Below are 20,879 nucleotides of genomic sequence, written 5' to 3'. Positions count from 1 at the left end.
GAATAATAGACTTTATAATAAGCATTCAATTGTTCATATCCTACCTAGGGCTGCTAGTCCCTCTATGAGGATGGAGGATCCCCCACTGCCAGTATTCCCCCCCCCCCCGCCACCACTTACCTCGTCAGCAGGGGGAAAGGGCCTCGAGGAATGGGCCCGGGAGGCAAGAAGCCTCCTGGGCCAGTGCACAGCGGGCATGCTCCACTTGGGTGTCATGATATCACTTACGGAAGAGACATCATCGCACCCAGCCATGGGCATGCTCCCACCCTTCACAGAGGCTAAAATTGGCCCAAAGGGCACTTGACAACCCTAATCCTACCCTTCCTTGAAAGTGCTCAAGGTGGTGCATATAACAACAACAACATTTGATTTAATTACCACCCTTCAGGACAACTTAACACCCACTCAGAGCAATTTACAAAGTATGTTATTATTATCCCCACAACAGTCACCCTGTGAGGTGGGTGGAGCTGAGAGAGCTCTGCAAGAGCTTTGACTGACCCAAGGTCACCCAGCTGGTTTCAAGTGGAGGACTAAGGAATCAAATCCGGCTCTCCAGGTTAGAGTCCCGCTGTTCTTAACCACTATACCAAACTGGCTGTATAAGGGATCATCCATTTCCCCCTCACAACATCTGGAGTTATGTAGGTTAGGCTGGCAGAAGTCCAGTAACCTTCTTGGCCAGTTGAGAGAGAAACGCAGATCTCTGCAGTCTGGTTCCATCACTCTGACTCCTGTTCAACACTGGCTATGTATTCTGAGATCCAATAAAGCCATCCTGTGTGGCAACCACCAGGATGGTGGGGACAGGGCGGTGGGAGGAAAATACATAAAAATAAGGCTCCAGCCTAGTCACCAGCACATCACTTCTAGGGCACAACCTGGAAGTGACAATGGGTAGCTCTAGGAATCGCTAAACAGCAATAACTAGAGCTGATGCCAGTGAGTAGGCTAAAACCTTATATTTTTATTTATTTTTCTCCCGACACTGGTCTGAGCACCAGTGAGCAACAGAGCAAATCACCTGGAGATTGCCCGCCATAAGTGGGCAAATGGTAAGCCTGCGTCAGGGCCACATTAAGACATGCTGAGCTCCAACGCTATGTCAAGTTTAAGAGTCCCCATAGCATGACTAAAAATAGTAATTCAGTAATGCTGAGTCTTTTTTTTTTAATTTAAAGGCTTCTCATAATATGAGGCCCTGAACTGTAGCTTATTTAGCTTGTGCAGAAATCCAGCTCTACCTCCTGTTACCTGTGTCTCGAGACAGATAGCAAACAGGATGTTACCTAAAAAAAAGGCCACATTCAACCTGTTCTCTGGCTTGCTCAGTATTTTTCTTGCATCAGTCACTTAATTAGATATGTCAGCAGCCATGCTCTGCTTCGGATTGATTTATACTCTGGGCTCTTGCTAGTTTTCTTTCTCCCAAGATGTCATTAGGCCAAGTCTACATATACTGAACGATACTATATTTTGCAGCATAAAAAATGTCGAGATCTCTTTGTGAGCAGATGATCCTAAAGGGAGGACTCGCTGGGTCTGGGCAAAGGAAGGGCCCATTTACTTTATGTAATTAAAAATGACACCAGCATTTCTCCTCCTCTTTTTGGCCATTGTAGAAGCCCCATGCACGTTGTTCAAGGTTAATATTTCAAGACCCATAAAAGGAATTTTCCCACACCCACTATCAAACTTTTCTTTTAAGTGACTCCAAGCATAACTGATGCCTTCTGTGGAATGACTGATGGAATTCTTGGAACATAAGAGGAATGAAACAAGGTGTATTTGGGGAAAAGATTAAGAATTTATTTCAAGCATGTGTTTTTTAAGCACTTGAATAATGTACCTAAGCCTCTGTGTATATATGAAAAAAAAATTGAAAGCATTCAGATGGTTTAGTGCAGGACTGCTTCCAAGAAATATCAAAACAGCTACAAATACAGGGAGAGACAAGATGTTCTATGTGTGTTAAGCAAACAGGCAATTCTCAGCTAAATCAGTCAGCCTACTTATTAATCTCTCTACCAGTCTTGCAGTGGTCAATGCTCCATTCTACATTTGGAATACTTAGAGTGGCTTGAAAAATAAAATCAGACTTAGCAGGTACCATTGACCTGCTATCCTGTCCATTTTAATTAGATCAAAGGGCAACCCCCTCCCAAATGACTTCCCACGGCCTCAGTTGCTCTAATGCTTAACTGAAATTGCATGAAGCACCCCTAGAAAGAAAGGTACACTGCTTCCCATGATGCCTAATTAACTTGTGGAACTCCCTGCCAGAGGATATAATAATAATAACATCCAATTTATATACCGCCCTTCCGGACAATGCCCACTCAGAGCAGTTTACAAAGTATGTTACTATTATCTCCACAGCAAAACACACTGTGAGGTGGGTGGGGCTGAGAGAGCTCTGGAGAGCTGTGACTAGCCCAAGGTCACCCAGCTGGCTTCAAGTGGAGGAGTGGGGAATCAAACCCGGCTCTCCAGATCAGAGCCCCGCGCTCTTAACCACTACACCAAACTGGCTACTAGGGAAGGCTCCTAGGTTAGAAAACTTTAAAAGGGGGTTATATAGATTTGCACAGAATAGGTCCATCAATAGCAATTAGTCATGATGGCTAAAGAGGAAATCCATTTTTATAGGCATGTTCTAAATAGCAGAAGCAGGAAGGGAAGAACATTCTGGGGCATCTGGCTGATTGCTGTAAGAAACATAATCCCAAATTAGATGAACCACTGAACTGATCCAGTAGGGCTCTTTTTATGAGACACCATTCTACTCATTCAGGAAACCTGCCTGTACTGACAGAACTGCCAGCATCAGTCTTTGATAGGCTTCACAAATGACCATGACCATTAAAGACTCACAGCCAAACTAGACATGACAGCAAGGATATACTTTATTTAAGTGTGATTAGTTTTGTCCACAATTAATATTATTGTGCATGGTAACCTTTACAGGGCTGTTTAAATCCTTAATATTATGCATGTATATAGAAGACTGTTTCTAAGTCCAAATAATAACCCTTCTTTGGGGTTGTATCCACATTAATTGTTTGGCTCATGGAAAGGGTTAGATTATTTCTACCAGTTCCCCCTTCTTGCTTCAAACCCCTGATTTCCTCTCATGCTGTCACTGAGAGCAGCAGCACGTGGGGAGGGGAGATCAGTGGGCCCCAGCAGGAGAGGAGGGGGAGGCAGCAAGGTTCCATTCTACTAACAGAAGTGCCTTGCGTAGTAGAAAAATTTGTCTGCATCCAACCCTTTGTTTACTACAAAATGTGCGGTTTCTATTTTCAACAGTATTCCCCTCCTCCTCAAATGACAACAGTTGTGATATATATGCTCAGCTATCACAGATTGCAGCAGTTTGCAACATTCTGTCTCTTATTTGGTATATTTGCAGTTTTGTTTGAACAAAACTAAGGCAACCATCAAAACTAAGGCATTTATATTTTTAAATGTCATAAATATGCAATGCAGAAAAATGTGTTGTATGCTAATAACATTATAAATGATGCATTTTATGTTCTTCAGGCATTAAAATGTGTTTCGTTTGTTACTTAAATTGTGTTGGACCTGTAACATGCCAAGCATCCTCTACGCATCTAGGGTCAGATTGTGTCACTGGGGTAATTATTTTGGGGTTGAACGTTCTGGTGTATGCTGAGGTCCCAGTTTGGCAGAACATTATGATTAGAAAGGGAAAACGAGATAGGGGGAGAGAATCTCAAATACTCTTTATTCCCTTAATAAGGTACAAGGCTAGAAAGGTGAAATGCATGAAAAACCAAATACGTGAAATGACATTGCAATACAGTAACCCAATCCTAGCAATGCTCCCCTTGGTTGCTGAGTGATTGGAAATGGGAATCTAAGGAGGAATAAAGAGTGAAATTAAAAACACACATTGATGTATCTTGAAGAGAAGAGTCCATAGGGCTGTGATCCAGTGCAGAAGAGAAGGAATGAAGGAAAAGTCCAGATCGAAACCAACTAAGAAGTTGGCCGTCCAAGGGGAGGGATTTCAGTGATTCAGCAAAAGGCAAAGGTCCAGGAAGCAAGCCAACGGCAAGGCTGGGGAAGCAGGATTGGGTACAAAACCAGCTATCCAGTGGAAAATGACTTTAAGGGTTTGGGGAAGAATTGGATTGGGATTCACAGTGGGATTAGATCAAGAGTGTGTGGTACTAAGCTGGGAAGATGGTAAGAGAGCATTCAAGTGAGGGTAAATGAGTTGTGAGGAGTGGGGAACAGCTCATGCTGCTCTGACAAGGGCTGAGTAACATTGTGAAGATAGGCTGACTGAGGCGGGGAAGCCGTAGATTATTTAACCAGGCATCTTGAGTCAATCAGTCTTGGGTTTGAGGGAGCTTCTGGAAGGTGAGGACGAGCCTTAAATCAGCGTGTGCTTTGGAGCATCCCAGCAGGTAAGCTACTTAATCCCTTGTGAAAGCATCCTGAGGAATTCTGCTAGTTCAGCGGCTCCTGTTTTGATATCAAACTGGATTATTTCATCCAGGCCTTTCATCCAGGTCAGAGGGTCTTTTGGGAGGTGCAAATATGTGGGCCTTGGTGGGGGCAGCCTTGCTCACCACAGGCTTTTATAAGAAAGCTTGTTTTGCTTGTATTTCAAATCTCCCATTTTCTTCCCTTGTCTTCAAAATTTCTGGAAAATCTACATCTCCGCTCCCATGAACGCTGTAGATGGAGAACAGGTCTATTTAAGGAAATTATAGAATAGAATATGATCTTGTCAAAAGTTTTCAGTCTTCAAATTTATTGTCTGCATTTCCCTCTGCTACCTTTTCGGACATAATCGTGGGATTCTCTGAAGTATGTGGAAATATCTGTAGAAGGGTTGAGTTGTACAGCCTTTGTCTTCTGGACCTGTTGCCTGGAGACATGAAGGGTTGATCTTCAATCATACAAAATATTGGGACTGCTGACTTTTCCATATTGTTCACAGGTTGCCATTGTTGCAGCGTTCGATCCTGCTCGAATGATGGCTGATACAGTGGCATCTAAAGCTCGGATGGGCATTGGAACAGAAGAAGAATTCATTCTGCTAAAGCCTCTGTTTGAATTGCGTACATTCACTGATGATCAGGTATTTGGCTATCTTGCCTGGTGTATTCTCCATCCACGACAACAACAGGAGGATTAAATGTAGACACTGATTTTGTGAAAATCAGACTGCTAGAAGGATTAGATATGGAGATAGTAAGGAAAGAAGTCCCCCACCCAGTTCTTGATTAGTCAACCCATCCTCATAAATGAATGCACCAATGTGGACATCCCCATGTATTTCTCCCCTTGTACTGAAAGCTCATGAAGTACAAAACTCAATGGGAAACTTTTCCATAAGCCTTCTTGTTTCTGTGACATCCCTCCTCTAGCCACAGTACAAAGTTCAAAAATTGCATTAGTTACTAGAGAGACAAAAACATTCTGGCTAAAAAGGAAGTGCTTAACCCATAGGAAGCTGTCGCAATAGCTTTTTTCTTTATATAAAAAAGAGAGTTTGTGGCAATAAGATGTTAGGGTCTTTTGCCCAGGCTATGCTTCAGTAAAACCTTGTTCATATAACTTCTTAATACTCCAGTCATTTTCTATGTACTTGACAACTGAGGGCTGTTTCACATATTATAACAGTTATGTGGAGGTTGCAATTGCTAGTAGGGCTGTGCACCCCCAAAAGATTCGGGTTTCCTGCTTCTGGTTTACCCAGAGCAGGAAAAAATACGGGTAAACCCGAAACCCAAAGCGGCAAGCTGCTTCCGGTTCGGGTATTTAAGCTGATTCGGGTTTATTAGGAAAGATTGGGCCATTGTTTCCATGGGAAACGCTGCTCCTGGCTATCCGGGGGCCTGGGTGGAGTTTTTTCCTAATTACACCAAATTTTCAGGGGATCCTCTCCCAACCCTCCTCTCACAGCTACCCAAGTTTCAGGGAGATTAGACTTTGGGGGGGCATGTTATGCCCCCCCAAATAAGGTCCCCCCAGCCGCCACCTATCTCTATTGTTTCCTATGGGAAAAATCAGGAGGAAGGTTCCCAGGAGGCTGGGGGTGGCATTTTAGAAGCAAAATGCACCAAACCTTCAGGGGAATCTCTCCCAACCCTCTTCCCACGGCATCCCAAGTTTCAGGGAGATTGGACTTTGGGGGGCCATGTTATGACCCCCCAAAGATGGCCCCCCAGCCACATTCACTATGAGGACTAACGTCACACCAGAGAATCACAATAAGAAAAAAATGATTAAAATACATAAAACCATATGAAGCAAGTGAGTGAGCAACTAGAAGTGAACTAAGGATCAACCTCCCTCAATACAGCCAAACTGATGAAAGGGAATCAACTTCACTTTAGAGAATCATCCATTGAATTTGGCCCAAACCAAATGGGCAGTTCTAGGAGGCTGGGGGTGGCATTTTGGAAGCAAAATGCACCAAACCTTGAGGAGACCCTTTCCCAACCCTCCTCCCATGGCCTCCCAGGTTTCAGGGAGATTGGACTTGGGGAGCCATTACAAAGAAGGTTAATCTCCCCAGCCACCCTACTTGTTTGTTTCTATTGTGGAAAAATCCAGACTCCCACAATAGAAAAACATGGAATGTGGCATCAGTGGCCACAGGCAGAAACCCTTGTTCAATCACGCCCCCCCCAACAGCCCAACAAAACCAAAGACAAACTTCCCAAAATTCCCAGACCCCCCCCCCCCCCCCGAGCTGGCTGTCCAGTCACTCTCCATGTTTCTCTATGACAAGAACTTTGAAAATGTCTTTCCCAGGGGCACTTATGCACAGAACGGGGGTGCCACAGCAGAGCCACACTCTTGAATGCATGCTCATCCCTGGGAAAGCATGACAGAAGCAAAGAAACACACCTCAAAATTCCCCAGCACCCCCAGAGCAGGCTGGCCAGCCACTCTCCGTGGTTCTCTATGGGGCCAACCATCACAACAGAGAATCACACATACACACCAAAAAAAATAATTTAAAAAATTTATTTCTTGGTAACAGCATTCACATCAATGTTAAATCACAATGTACAGTCCTAGATTAAATCAACCCCCACCATCACACCAGAGAATCAAAAACACACCAAAATTAATTTTTTAAAAATTTATTTCTTGGATTTCTGGCCTACCCTGCCCACAAGCGGACTGAGGACGGGTAACAAAATTAATAGCACATTCAGTTCACACACAACATACAGTCCCACATTGAAACAAAATCTAACATCACACCAAAGAATCTCACACCAAAAATAATTTTTAAAAATGTTATTTCTTGGATTTAGGGCTTAAGTCAGACAAGTCTCCAATTCAAACCAGCCAGTCACTGCAGCAGCATTGAAAAAAAAATCAAAAAATAATGTCCTCCCAGAGAATCACCCAATCAGGAAGGGAAGAGCTGCCTGCTGCTGCAGCGACTGGCTGTTTATCAGTCCCTTCCCTGACTCACCACCAGTCACCACCCTCTCCCCCTCCCTCTCCTAAACACAGGAGAGGGAAGAGCTCTTTGAAGCCTTTTTCCTCTCGCCGCAGCAAGGGAAAAAGGCTTCACAGAGCAACCTGAAGCAACCCAAATCGCTTCGGATTGCTGTGCTTCAGGTTTCCCAAATCAGGCCAGCTCTGCTGGGGCTGATTTGGGAATCACAGACCAACGTGAATCAGGGTTGATTCGGGTTTGCTTCAAGTTTCTGAAACCCAAAGCACACATCTCTAATTGCTAGTTGACTCTGGCAATGGCATAGTCAAGGTAATTCATATGGCACTTATATTTTATGCTGGCAACATAGAACGCCTCCTTGTTGAAAAGTGTCAGAGAGTGGCCTTCATAATGTGTGAAGTAGCCCTTAAACTCTGCATGCAAGCTAGTGGTTTGACCAAGATACCTGAAGAGCCAAGCACAAATATGTCCCTGTTCCTGTGCATGATGCCCTTCCTTTGCTTCTTCTCCTGCTGCTTGTAGAGATCTGCATAATTGCCACGATTGTCTACTGGCTTTCAGTATGTATCAGTCATTTTGGCAGCTGTACAGGCACAATACAGTGCTGCAAGATGGCAGGAATGGTTACCAGGGGTTGTTGGTAGGAGTAGGGCAAAGGGTATTGCAGTTTCTCTGAAACAGCTTTTGAAACAAACAGAGCTGGCAAGGTATAGAGGGTAAAGTGTTGGCAACCTTGGACCTCTGTCATGGAGGCTTATCACCTGGTGACCTTGGGCCTGTCACAATCTCTATGCCTAATTTACCTCACAGGATGGTTGTTGAGAGCATAAAGTGGAGGGAAGATAATGTTTTAATAGGCTGCTTTAGATCTTTGTTAGGAATAAAAGTAGGATCTAAATGTAAAATAAACACAATGCTTTTTTAAAAAATTAATGGAGATTTATATACCCTGCTTTTGGTACCTGAATATAGGGACATCTATATGTGATATTCTGAGTATTTTTATTTAATGAGCAAACCTCGTGTTCCCAGAGCATCCACAAGGGTATGCATGTTTACATGGGGACTGTAGATAGATTTCATTAGTCCAGACTATCTTTCTTCACATTGCTAATACTAACTGGAAAAATAGGTTATCCTATGTCTTTTAATGAGTTGCATTACAATCAGAACTACTTATTCCAAGGCTAATCATTAGTATCCTTTCTTTTAAACAGATAATTTCTGATGCCCGGGTTCGTGTGGAACTAGCTCTTCGTGAAGCTGGACTTCATAAAACCCTTTACGCCCAAGAAATTTTACCCAAAATCCTTCCACCCAAACCACCAAGGAGAGACATGAATTCCATATTATTTAAAATGTAGAACTGGGAATGAATTAAGAATCTTTCTGAATAATGTATTAACAGTCCTTTTAAATAAACTATTTTAATTCAAGGAAATGTTGAATTGTGGAGAAAAAAGTTCAGTAGAAGATGCATGTCCGCATGAGAACCTGCAAAGAGATTTCCACCAGGTTTGGTCTTGCAAATTGGGTAGGCAGTGATACCTGGTGGGTTCAGACCCATGAAGCTTGTTGATTGATGTTAGGCCATTTACCATATCAGCCTAATCTATGGCACAAAGTAATTGTGAAGCTAAAACGAGAGAGAGAAAGTATGTGCTTTACTGCCCTCTTTGGAGGGAGGATGGGATAGAAACAAACAGGTAGATGTAGTGTTCCGTGACATTTGGTTCCTGGGAAAGAAGCAAGTGCTTTCTTGCCTAAAGCTGATGTACTTGCTAACTGCCTTCTGGTGAATCCACATTATCATTGGACTCACTGTGTTTTGGTACAACTTGCCCCGTCTTTGCAGTTTACAGCAGAAAGAGCTATTTTTCTGCAAACTGATTGACTAGGAACCACTGAACTCATTAAAGGCCTCCTTCCTCTCTGAAACAGTTTTCCAACATTAAAAAACAACAACTTGTGTCTGTTTAAAAAGGGGGGGGGGCTATCATAATTGACTAAATGCTTATATAGCTTTAAAAGGGAAAGGCAACTGACTGAAGCATGAGGCAGAGCAAAACTGATTACTGAGTGTGTTTGCTGTGCTTGGCAGGTCGTCTGTTAAATGCACTGCAACAGTGGAAGGGAGACAGGTTCGAGTTGTGGCCAGAAAAAGAATTGGTTCTAGTTGGCCTCTATGTACTCTGTGTCTTTCTCCATCCCTGAAGCTTCTTTTCTCTTGCCTGCCATACAGATTTGGTCGATGGAAGCTCTAGAGATGCAAATGGCATACGTCCTGTTATACAGAGAGGATTTCCTATTTACAGGGCAAGCAAAATGCAATTATGTCTTGAGTGGGCCATATTTCTTACTGAGAGGCTTTTGCTTCTTTGTAATTTAATCCCTGCACGTAGAATGTAAAATGGCCTGCAGCTTTTGCATAGAAGTACACCCCCATCATTTTCATTGCCTGTTGTATTATTTGATTTTTTAAAAAAATTATTCTAGCCTTATTAATATGAACGACTATTGCTTGATTATTATTATAAATGGAAATATAAGCTCTTTCTACTTGTAGAAAAGCCAATTTGATGCATCATGTTTACTGCAAACCAATCATCCAAACAATTTCATTTTGCAAATTAGCCCTTGAAAATAAATTACAAAATTAGAATATTTCAGCTCTGGGGCAGGGGAGATCTTTATTATGGTGTAACAAGAAACCCTGTTTGTTCTACTGGATGAGAGTAAACTTGATAAGACATTACCAAGTTTAAAAAGCATTTCCAGACCTGACGCAGCATGCATGTAAAATACATGTAAACAAGGTACATCAGATTTGTAGCTTGCCAATTAACCACAGTTCAAACGGTTTATCTCCAAGACTGAGAGGTGGATGAATGTTCTGTCTTAGCATACACATCTTTAAAAATCCACTCAACAATGTATATCTAATAGGGCTGGTATAAGGCAGTTGTCTTTTTCTTCCCCCGTGCAGCGTTTCTAAATTTTGCAGTCTCACTAAAGAACTGAAAAGGAAAATAAATTGTAGATCTCAAAGCAGGCACATTTCAAATGTCAGTCCCAGCCCTGCCATTTTCTCACAGGATTCAATTGTAGCTGAGAGGCACAACCCCGCAGGTCCCAGCAGGGCTTAATAATAGTTAAACAGACTTGATGACTGAACACAATTTGTCCTGGTTTGCGCTGACAGCCAAGTCCTGGTCAACATCATGTCATTTAACTCAGTGGTTCAGCAGTCATTTTCTGACTTCTAGTTCTCTGCAATGTAGAAAAGCCCTACAGGGAGCTGGGGAAGAACAGTGCTGTGAGAAGGAAGCCTTTTTGTTTGAGCTCTCCAACCGACAGCAAAAGCTTGCTGCCCTACCCCCTGCCACATACGTGCCACAAAGGTGCTTGCTGTCATTGCGTAAAAAAGGTCTGGAAATGACTGTGAGAAATTTTAAGCATTCCCTATGCTTTCGCGTTGTGTTTTTTCCCCCTGTTGTAAATGGGAAATAAATAATTGCTTCAATGACATACTGCTTTGAAGGCAGGGCATGCTGCCGACCCTGTGCACAAAGAGCAAACTATATCGGATGTCCACTAATTTCTGCTGAAGGCAATGGGAACAGCCTCGTTTCCATTTTAATAGCTTAAAAATATGACCGAAGCACTATTATTGTAGTTAATCCTCTGTGAGGCGGAATGTGGATTTTGAAGCAACTGCTGTGTTAGGCTAGGCTTGGGCACAGCAGTGACTCATAGCAAGGATAACGCCCGGAAGCAGTGAATAAACAGAGACAGAATGTTTCCAGTCACTCTCATTCGGGAATCTGTTTGCTGTAGTTCTCGGCGGGACAGATGAATAGCCACCAGAGCTCAGACAGAGGATTTGGAAGAGGCAGATGGCCGGGTCCCATTAAAACAGCTTTGCTGACGTATTTTGCTCCTAGTTTGTTCCCACCTTGTTGGGTTTTCAACAAATGCAGCAACTAGTTAGAGGAGTAAGCAAAAATTCTGCCTTTGTGAAAGGATCTTCTAGTGAATTTTCAGCAATTTGGGCTGATTCTCCATACGTAAGATTTCGGGAGGATGGCTGCTCAGCTGTTTGTGAGCACCTCAAACAAACTCAGTGGGTTTTTCAACATATTCCAACGGAACAGCATGGTGCATTCTACGGCATTTTGCACGTGCAGTTTCTGCAAACCCTACTGGGAGTTGTATTTCTGTCCCCCAGACTTGCATCCAATCGTTTAAATACTGGGAAAAGTGGTCCTTCCACTCATAAATACTAAGTGGTTTTTAAAAAATCCTTACCATCTAAGTCCATACATAGTGATATCAATGGCTGCCAACCTCTTTGGATCAGCACATGTGTGTTTTTTCAAAGCCCTATGGGAATTGCAGTTTTATCCTCCATTGTGTCTTTAAAAATATTTTTTTTGAGTCTCTAGTTATTTAAAAATTGTGTAATGAAAACTACCCAGACAAGAAAAGGATATTTTAAAAACAGGTACCCTGTACAATCAAATCATAATGAAACAAGTTACCCCAGTTACTGCACATCTGCTAAGTTGTTCAGAAACTGCTTGAGTCAGATTGCATGGAGATCCTATGTTCAGCTTGCATATAGTCATGAGTGTCCAAAACTATTTTGCTAGCTGAGCATGTTTGGCATAAAGTTTGCTGCATCCCTAAGGAGAACCACTTCACTGCTTATTCAACAATGCACCAAAAGAAGACATTCAGAGCAATTCAAGGTCCTCAGGGGTTTTTTTGTGCCATCAAGTCGCAGCTGGCTTCCAGTGACCTTGTAGGGTTTTCAAGGCAAGAGACGCTCAAAGGTGGTTTTGCCATTGCTTGCATAGCAACCGGGGCCTTGCTTGGTGGTCTCCCATCCAAATACTTACCAAGGCCAACCCTGCTTCTGAGATCTGATGAGATTGGGTTACCTGGACCATCCAGCTCAGGACCCAATAATTAAGTGCCGTCAAGTCATAACAAACCTATGGCAACCCCTCAAGGGGTTTAAAAGGTAAGAGATGAGAGCAAAGGTAGTTTGCCATTGCCTTCTGCTACATAACAACCTTTGTCTTGTTGGTTGTTTCTCATCCAAATATTAACCATGTCTGACCCTTTTTTAGCTTCCAAGCTCTGATCAGCTTGGAGTAGTCTGGGCTATTGAGGTTGCTTAATCAAATCAGTATATGGATCTTTAAAATGAGAACCATCTGTCCCAAGCCACGAGACCTTCTGGAAAAGAAGTCTGCTGATTTTGATACACCTGAAGCAGGCCTGCCCTCATATCTGCAGACACACTGGTATCTGTGCATCTCATTGAATGTTCTGCCTGACTGCTGATGCAGTCAGCTATGAAGAGGACAGCTAGGAAACAGCTGTAAATCAAAGTTTTCTTTCTCTATATTATATGAATGGCCATGGACTACAATAAATATCACCCTTGGAAATGTATGCCTTAGCACTTTTTGACACACATCACTAATATGAGTCTTTGAAATGATGCTATGCTTGGTGCAGTTTGGGTAATTTTAATTTGTAGAATTGAGTATGCATCAAAATAAAGGTATTTAATGTATGTGTTTTTTAACAAATTAAGCCAGAAAGCGTTACCAGTGCCCAGAAGGTCAAGGTGAAATAGAATTCATTTTGCTGCTTATCCAATGAGACTTTTAAAGACATGCTTTAATTCAATAGGTAAAAAGGATGTGTGAAATCTGAATTGATAATAATTCCAACAAAACTAAGAACATTTTTGTTGAAATTAATGGTCAGCTACATGAAAGTGAGCCTGATAAGGACATAGTTTAAATCTGTAATCTATTAACTGTGAGGTCCTTGAAGGCATCACACACCATCAATTTTAACCTTGCCCAGAAAAAAAAACCTCTTGCTCTTTATTTTTTCATAAAGTACTTTCATAAAGTACCTTCTTGAGAGTCCTCATTGCTACTTAACTTTATATGCTGCGGGGGCCACCTTATGCAGAAGATAATGTTCATTGTAACAAGTGAGTAAAGGAAACTGGACAAGTGTTGGGATTCTGGGGAAAGCATCCAGGATTTCGTATTGTTGCGAAATCCCAAACGGAAGAGATGGATGGAGCCAGAACTAAGAGGAAAAGGAACAGACAGAGACGGGAACATGGAGATTTTGGTGAACAAAATGGCCAAGGGCAAGTTTAACTTCTATGTGTAAGCAACAAGTATCAAGAGAGAAATGAGGATGCCATAGACCCACCTTCATTCTGAGATCCAGAGGAGTTAGCCATGTTAGTTTGTAGTTGCAAAATAAGTAAAAAATCCAGTAGCACCTTTAAGACTATCCAACTTTATTGAGGCATAAACTTTCAAGAATCACAGCTCTCTTGGTCAGATGCTTGGAAGGTATGAAGAAACTAGCCAGAGATATATAGGTGGTAAGGGGAGGGGGGAGGGTGCAGGAAGTGAGGGCCATGTAGATGCAAATCAGTTGCAAAAGTCATGAAAAGAGGTGGAGTGCACAATCCAGGCTGGATGTAACCCTTCCCCTCCATTGCTGAATCAGAATGGAATGCCTGAATGGCCAGAAGTAACTTCAGGCAGTTAACTTTTAGTTAAGGATTCCAAGTATAAAAGCCAGCATAAGTTGAAACCTATTTACACAGCCAAGATAGAACTGGGTGTGTGTTTTTGGCAGAGTGAGTGGGTAGTAAGTGGAGATTCCCATTCATGCCAAGTGAATAGGGTTATGTCTTCTTAGGTGATGAAGAATAATTCCTGCCCAGTATCCAGAAGGGGTTTGGCTCTAAGGAGGACCTTGGGTCTGTTGTAAAGGGAAAGCAGTGTTGAACTAATATCAGGACACCTTGAGTTGAAAAAGGAAATCTGCGAAGAAACATTGCTTTAACCAAAGTATTAAACGAAACATATCTCACCCTTAAGGATTGTGAACACAAACTAAGCTGCAAGAAAACTATTTTGCCTATTACTTTTAAAATGTTTTTTTCTACAAACAAATTTTACCTCAGCAATTTCTTTCTCTGACTGCCCATATTTCAGCCCTGCCTGTTCATTAAATTTGCTGTTTCTTTTGAGAATAATTCAGTCTCTAGTGCCATTTCATACAAAGAAAAAGAGGGTATTATGACCTTTACTTTTCTTTTGAGTAGATTTTTCTTTTAATCTTTCCCTTAACACCCTCTGGGTAGTTTGCTGCCACCAGGAATATTATATTCCAATATATTTTATTTAAGTTTTCCCTTTGGTAACGTTCCTAAGCGTCAGACTCCTTCATGGTTCTATGTGGCCCTGAGGATAGGAATGGGATATAGCAATGACAGCTACTCTGGGATATAACAAAACAAAACAAACTTTTATTTAGTCAAGAAGCGTATCGGTATCATAAAAGTAGTTCTCGGTTCTTAAAGTTACTTCATTTACTCTCATTCACACAGATCTCATCGAAGGCTTCACACACAGTTAGCCTCTTTCTCTGACTCAACATTTCTCTCACAGAAATGCTTAAAACAGGCAGCACACAGCCAGCCTCTCTTTCTCTAACTCCTATTCACAGAAATATTAAACCTGCTCAGGCAGCACACAGCTGGCCTCTCTTTCCCTGACTGAGTGTCCTTTCACAAACATGCTCAGTTCAGGTTCCACACAGGTTATATTTCTCTCATAATACTCAGGCAGCACACAGCTAGCCTGCTTTCTTCTGACTGAAGCCTTTCTCTCTGCCCTATCAGTCTCAACCTGCATTCACTCCGCCCACACTCTCAGTCATCAACCAATCATATCCCTCTCTTTCACCCCCACTCTTCACCTAGCTCAAACCAAGCATTTAAAGATACATGCACACATTTACTTGAAATCATTACAGAGGGCTTCTGCTTTTCCCCTATCAAGTTTCTGGGCTGGACTAAAAAGCCAAAAATATAACTGTTTATCAGGGTGGGACAAAAAGAATTTTACAACTATAAACAGAGACATGCTACTTGGGGCTGCTCAGCCATAGTAAGTAAACTTGGATTTTTGAGGGAAAATCTGCTTCAGTATGTTGGAGTGAAGGTGGGATCCATCATCTGCCTTCACAGACATCAGTAAACTAATGATAAATCCTTGTGTGTATGTACTTTTAAATGTTTAGAAGTACTGCATTTTCATTATAACAGCTATTGCAGAGAATACCAAATTCATGCATTCCAGGAATTGTGATGGATGTTTTGTTCTTTGTTGTTCACTGTAAGGAAATTACAGTTTAGATTTTTGCATGGCACAGTTGCTTCTTGCAATAATCTCTGAGTTCTGCAGATTGCTCAAGGCTAGGCTTCAAGTTGAAAAAAATAGTTGTATTTCTAAAATACAGCATTTCCCTTTTACTGATTGATGTACAATTGAAAGATTTCCACTGGCTTTATAGATGCCCTAAGGCAAATGCAACGAATACGTCTCTTGGAGTTGATTTCATAGGAGAAAATCACTGAGTCATATGCAATGATTTGGTCAAGAAGAGAGTATGGAGAATGGAGAATTAGCACAGCTATTTTCCCAGCAGTGATCATATTGGAGCACTTGGTATTAATGCTTATTATTATTCTTACACTGTGGAGATAAATAGGACTTAAGACCACATATGAAGCTGCCTTAGATAAAACCAGACCATTTAACCATCTAGCTCAGTATTACCTCTTATGATTGGAAATTACTTTCCAGGGTCTCGGGTGGGAAAAGGGTTTTTTTTAGGCTATCCAATAACCTTTTCACTGGAGATCAGGGATCTGGACCTTTTGTGTGTAAAAGAGGTACTCTACCACTGAGCGACAGCCTCTTCCCAGCCAGAGAATGATTGGTCAAGCACCATTATCCCAGAGGTACTCATTGAACAGGCCGGTTTAGTAATACTCGTTTGAATAGAACAGCAGGATCCGAGTCCACTATAACTCGGAGAGTTTCCTTGTAGATAAAAAGGATGGAGGGAAGAGACCCATCTTGGACTTAAGGGATCTTAATAAATACTTGATGGTTGCAAAGTTCAGGATGGTCACCTTACAGTGGGTCATAAATATGGTGTTGCAGAACGCATGGTTTGCGGTCCTGGACCTTAAAGATGCATATTTTCACATCTCCATCCATAAACATCATAGGGGATATTTACGTTTTGTTTATAACAGAGAGGTATTCCAATACACAGCCTTGCCATTCAGTCTGGCCACAGTGCCGAGGGTGTTTACAAAGTGTACGGCGGTCGTAGTAGCCCACCTTAGGAAGTTGGGATGTTCAATTTATCCTTATTTAGATTATTGTCTTATTGCAGCACACTCTCCTGAGACACTGAGAATGCATGTAGACACGATTTTGTCTACCTGTGAGACTCTGGGATTAGTGATAAATATGAAGAAATCCAGTCTAGAGCCAAGCCGTACCATACAGTTTATAGGAGCTGTGTTGAATGCTAACATGAACAAAGCCCTCCTACCTACAGATAGGGTCACCAAGGAAGTTCAATTGTCTCATCAAATTCTGACTAATAAGTTTCAACTGGCCAAGATGATTCTGATCCTGTTAGGCCTCATGGCGTCCACTACAGCAGAGGTTGCACATGCAAGGAACGTACTTTACACATGCTTGATGTAAGAAGAACAATTTTATTTTACATGGATAGGACACAATCTTTCAGGAAAGACACGGCTTTCTTTGTCAATTCAGGCCCTAATAAGGGCAAGGCAGTGTTAATACAAACAATATCTAGGTGGGTGGTTTTAGCAATCAGATTATGCTACAGATCTGCAGGTGTTCCATGCCCGCTTGCATTGTGAGCTCATTCTACGAAGGTGAAGGTCACTTTGGCTGCATTCCTTCGAGGTGTTCCGCTGAGTGAGATTTGCAGGGCAGCCACATGGTCCACTGAGGAGACCTCTGTGAAGCATTATGCAATGGACATCAATTCCAGAAGAGAGACAGCAGTGGGACAAGCAGTCTTGCATTCACTCTTTGACTGAGAACTTCACCCCACTTCCGAGGTAGGTAGCTTGCTACTCTCCCAAACGTGGGACTGCACTGAAGATCGTAGATGAAAACAGAGTTGCACTTACCTGTAACTGCTGTTCATCTAGGTCTTTGTGCAGTCACACATTCCTTCCCTCCTGTCCTGCTGTGAGCTCTCTAGAATAAAGTAATTGGGAGCTTGCAGTGGCACAGGAGAACTGAGGGAAAATGGGGTGTGTGTGTGTGACCTCACTCTATCACATGACCGCTTTGGTGGGAAAACCTGGCTTGGACTGGTTTGGAAGAGTTCCCCCACCCTTAGGGTCTTAAAGCTAAATTCTGTTTCCAAGCAGCCGGCCTGCACAAGCACAGTCCCCAAATGTGTGCCTGCACGAAGACCTAGGTGAACAACAGTTACAGGTAAGTGCGATTCTGTTTTTTTGCAAGTGATATATCATGAACTAGGTTTTTCAGTCCTTAAATATACTGTGTAAAAGATTTCATGAATATTCACGAGACAAATGGCAGCTCTACTACAAAACCTCAAAGGTGTCTTTAGCAACAGTCTTTCCTCATTCTCTCTGGAGCATTATTTTAAAGTGTAGTTAGTTACCACTTTTGCAAAAATGTTCCAAAGACATAATATGATATTGCATTTTATAAATAACTTTAAAATAATTACAAGGCAGCACAATTCTCCAATTCAATTACTATTACATACATGGTTTTGGGAGAGTTGTAACCAGTGCTTGCTTGCTTGCTTTCTAAAAAAAGGTCTATGAAGTTGCAATGATTTCCATCAATTCAACCCTCAGGACTTGGGAGATCACTCCCACAAAGGTGCTGGCATCAAGTACCACCAGAAAAAAAGCCCTGGTTGTAACGACATGATTGACGAATCCAGCCCTAGGCACTACATACTTTTTCATATAAGAAAGATTTTGATTCTTATGTTAGAGTTCTGACTAGCAAAAAAAATATGCAGACATTACTTCTCTGTAAGTAATTTTGGTCATATTTCTGAATCAGTAATACTTCCTTTTTTTACGTCTTTTGGTTCCTCTGTCATTGAGCTCATCATCTGCTATTTGCTGAAATTCTTAGATGTGAAACCAGCATTAAGGGGTTCTATATTCAACAAAGAAGCATAATCAGCTTGGAACATTTTCTGCGCTGCCATGGAGTTGCCATACATTGACATCTCCTGTCTAAATATTTTGAAGCCGTTTGATCTATTTCTGTCAGATGTCTAAAATGAAAAGTTACTCCCCACTGTGTTCTAAAATAGTATTCTAGTCTTCCTTCACCAGGTGTAACAAACAACAATAACACATGGGAGTAGCAGCAGATTTCCTTTTGAGTTGGCTTCATTTTAATTGGGATTTATTCCTGAGGTACAAGAGTTAACTTGTTTTATTAAATCAGCAATGATACCTACAGATCCAGCATGGCTTCCTCCAATTTAAGGAAACTTTCTCTGAGAGAAGTAGCTTTTCCCCTGGTGGAAGAGGCACTTTGTTGGAGGAAGACATTTCAACTGGAGGAAAGCTTCAAGCTTCGCTGAGCAGAACACAAAGATACAAGCTGGTATCAAATCACCACTACTGACTCCTGTATAGCCTAAAACATGGCTAACTTGGCCCCAGATATAATTCTTAAATATATGGCACACTAGGGATAAGAGTTCAGATACTGACTGAACAAAAAGGAACTCTGGTGGCTTTTGGACTGAAGTCTTGCCATGAGTATATAGCATACGAGCAGGCCTGAGACAATCTCATGCTGCCTGCACTCTGACTAATTTCATCCATATGGAAGAAAGTGATTCTGTGAAACATACTTCCTTGCAAAAATGAAAACCTTCATCTCATCAGATAAATTATTGGAAGTGCCGCCAGACTCGGGTTCTGGTGGATCTGGTGACGGATTGTAAGCCTAAAATCTGTTTATTGGAACACTTACAATGATTATGGAATTGGCTGGAATTTGTAGATGGTCACCTCATAATTTTATATAAAATGGCATCAATGGTGCCATCAAGGCAACACTTTGGGGTGGAGATCCAGGTCCCTGGCTCAAATGGGCCCTCCGAAGCATGGGAAGGGCTTCCATAAAGCCAGTTCAGAGTCTAAATTTACCTAACTCCAGACTACAGAGATCAGTTCCCCTGGAGAAAATGGCTGCTTTGGAGGATGGACTATATGTCATAATACCCTGCTGAGGCCCCTCCCCTCTCCAAACCACACCTTCCAAAGGCTCCACCCCAAAATTTCCAGGGATTTCCCAACCTAAAGTTGGCAACCCTGTAGAATGCAACTGTGGTCCTGGATAGGGATACGTATCTCTATCCACACCAAACACCCCCCACCCCAGGATAAATGATGAACTGGATTGCCCTTTTGAAGTGTTCTTGCATCTGGATGTGTGCATTTCCTTCAGCTACGTGCCTGGATCTATTCTCTGAGTTGAGCTTGGTTTAATCACAGGAAAAATGCAGAGTCTTGACATACTCATGTCTTTCTTGTAAATGGTCACAGATAAAAACCCTTCCCAAATTATTATTCGAGGCAAGAGAAAATACAGCAGGAACAGTCATATAACTATGTGGGAAAGGGATCTAAATAGCAGTCCTGTTTGATGTAGACAGTCCAAATCAAGACCAACAGCATTCCGAGATATCAGGCCCGTGTAGTCTGCAGGTAAACAGGGCATGGGGATTCTCAAGAAGCCAGGATTAATTGCTTTAGTCCTCCTACTCAGTAGGCATTAGTTTTCATAAGTTATATGGCTGAAGTTATATAAATGGTTAGCCACACATTTGAAACCAGTTTTGAACCCAAAATGAACTTGAAGGGTATGTTTGGCATGAGACAATTAGGCATTCATTTTATATGGCTAAGACCACATAAAAACAAATTCTTATGGCAAGCGGCAACATCAATAGCCAGATACAGTATAGCTGAATTATGACTACTGTTGAACTATAAATTTAATTTTCTCATTTTGCTGTCTCAGACACACCACCCCCACACACTTAATTTGTGTAATCGGGTTACTGAAACATGGCATCATATTATACATGTCTATCTATTCAAAGGGTATAGACAGACAGGCACATAAACCACAGAGAATTGTTGCAACAAAGAGAATTAGGGCAGTCTTTTAGATGGAACTCAGTGACTCTTCTGGATTCCAAAGCCTGAGACGCTTTTTAATAAACATTGAAATCAGCTTTTGAGGTTGTTGTTGATATTCAAGTAGAACTTCATGGGATGCCCTGATCTGGTCACCATGCAGTCGATTAAGGAGAGTCACACAGACAACTGCAGCTGGAAAGCAGAGAATAATGTAAATAAAGGTCAGGCTTGCTTTTATATAAAAAATATACACATTATATAAGATTGTGAGTAGTACAGTAGATCTTAAGACCTTTCTCT

The 20,879-nt window shown here is 41.8% G+C and overlaps 2 protein-coding genes across 2 annotated transcripts in view; one reads left to right on the top strand and one right to left on the bottom strand.

The window, feature by feature from the left end:
- The window catches only part of CCDC148 (coiled-coil domain containing 148), a 164,965-nt gene extending 156,111 nt beyond the window's left edge, over positions 1-8,854 (top strand). Inside the window, exons 15-16 of the mRNA XM_054972437.1 lie at positions 4,979-5,119; positions 8,683-8,854. Of these exons, the coding sequence (XP_054828412.1) occupies positions 4,979-5,119; positions 8,683-8,829 (288 nt within the window). The 3' untranslated portion in view covers positions 8,830-8,854. The remainder of the gene's footprint in view (positions 1-4,978; positions 5,120-8,682) is intronic.
- Positions 8,855-17,082: 8,228 nt separating this feature from the next.
- The window catches only part of UPP2 (uridine phosphorylase 2), a 42,421-nt gene continuing 38,624 nt past the window's right edge, over positions 17,083-20,879 (bottom strand). Inside the window, exon 7 of the mRNA XM_054971915.1 lies at positions 17,083-20,771. Coding sequence (XP_054827890.1) covers positions 20,605-20,771 — 167 coding nt within the window. The 3' untranslated portion in view covers positions 17,083-20,604. The remainder of the gene's footprint in view (positions 20,772-20,879) is intronic.

This window comes from Eublepharis macularius, chromosome 2 (assembly GCF_028583425.1).
Source record: "Eublepharis macularius isolate TG4126 chromosome 2, MPM_Emac_v1.0, whole genome shotgun sequence".
NCBI lineage: Eukaryota > Metazoa > Chordata > Lepidosauria > Squamata > Eublepharidae > Eublepharis > Eublepharis macularius.
The sequence above is the reverse complement of the archived record's forward strand: the minus strand, read 5'-3'. Positions and strand labels throughout refer to the sequence as shown.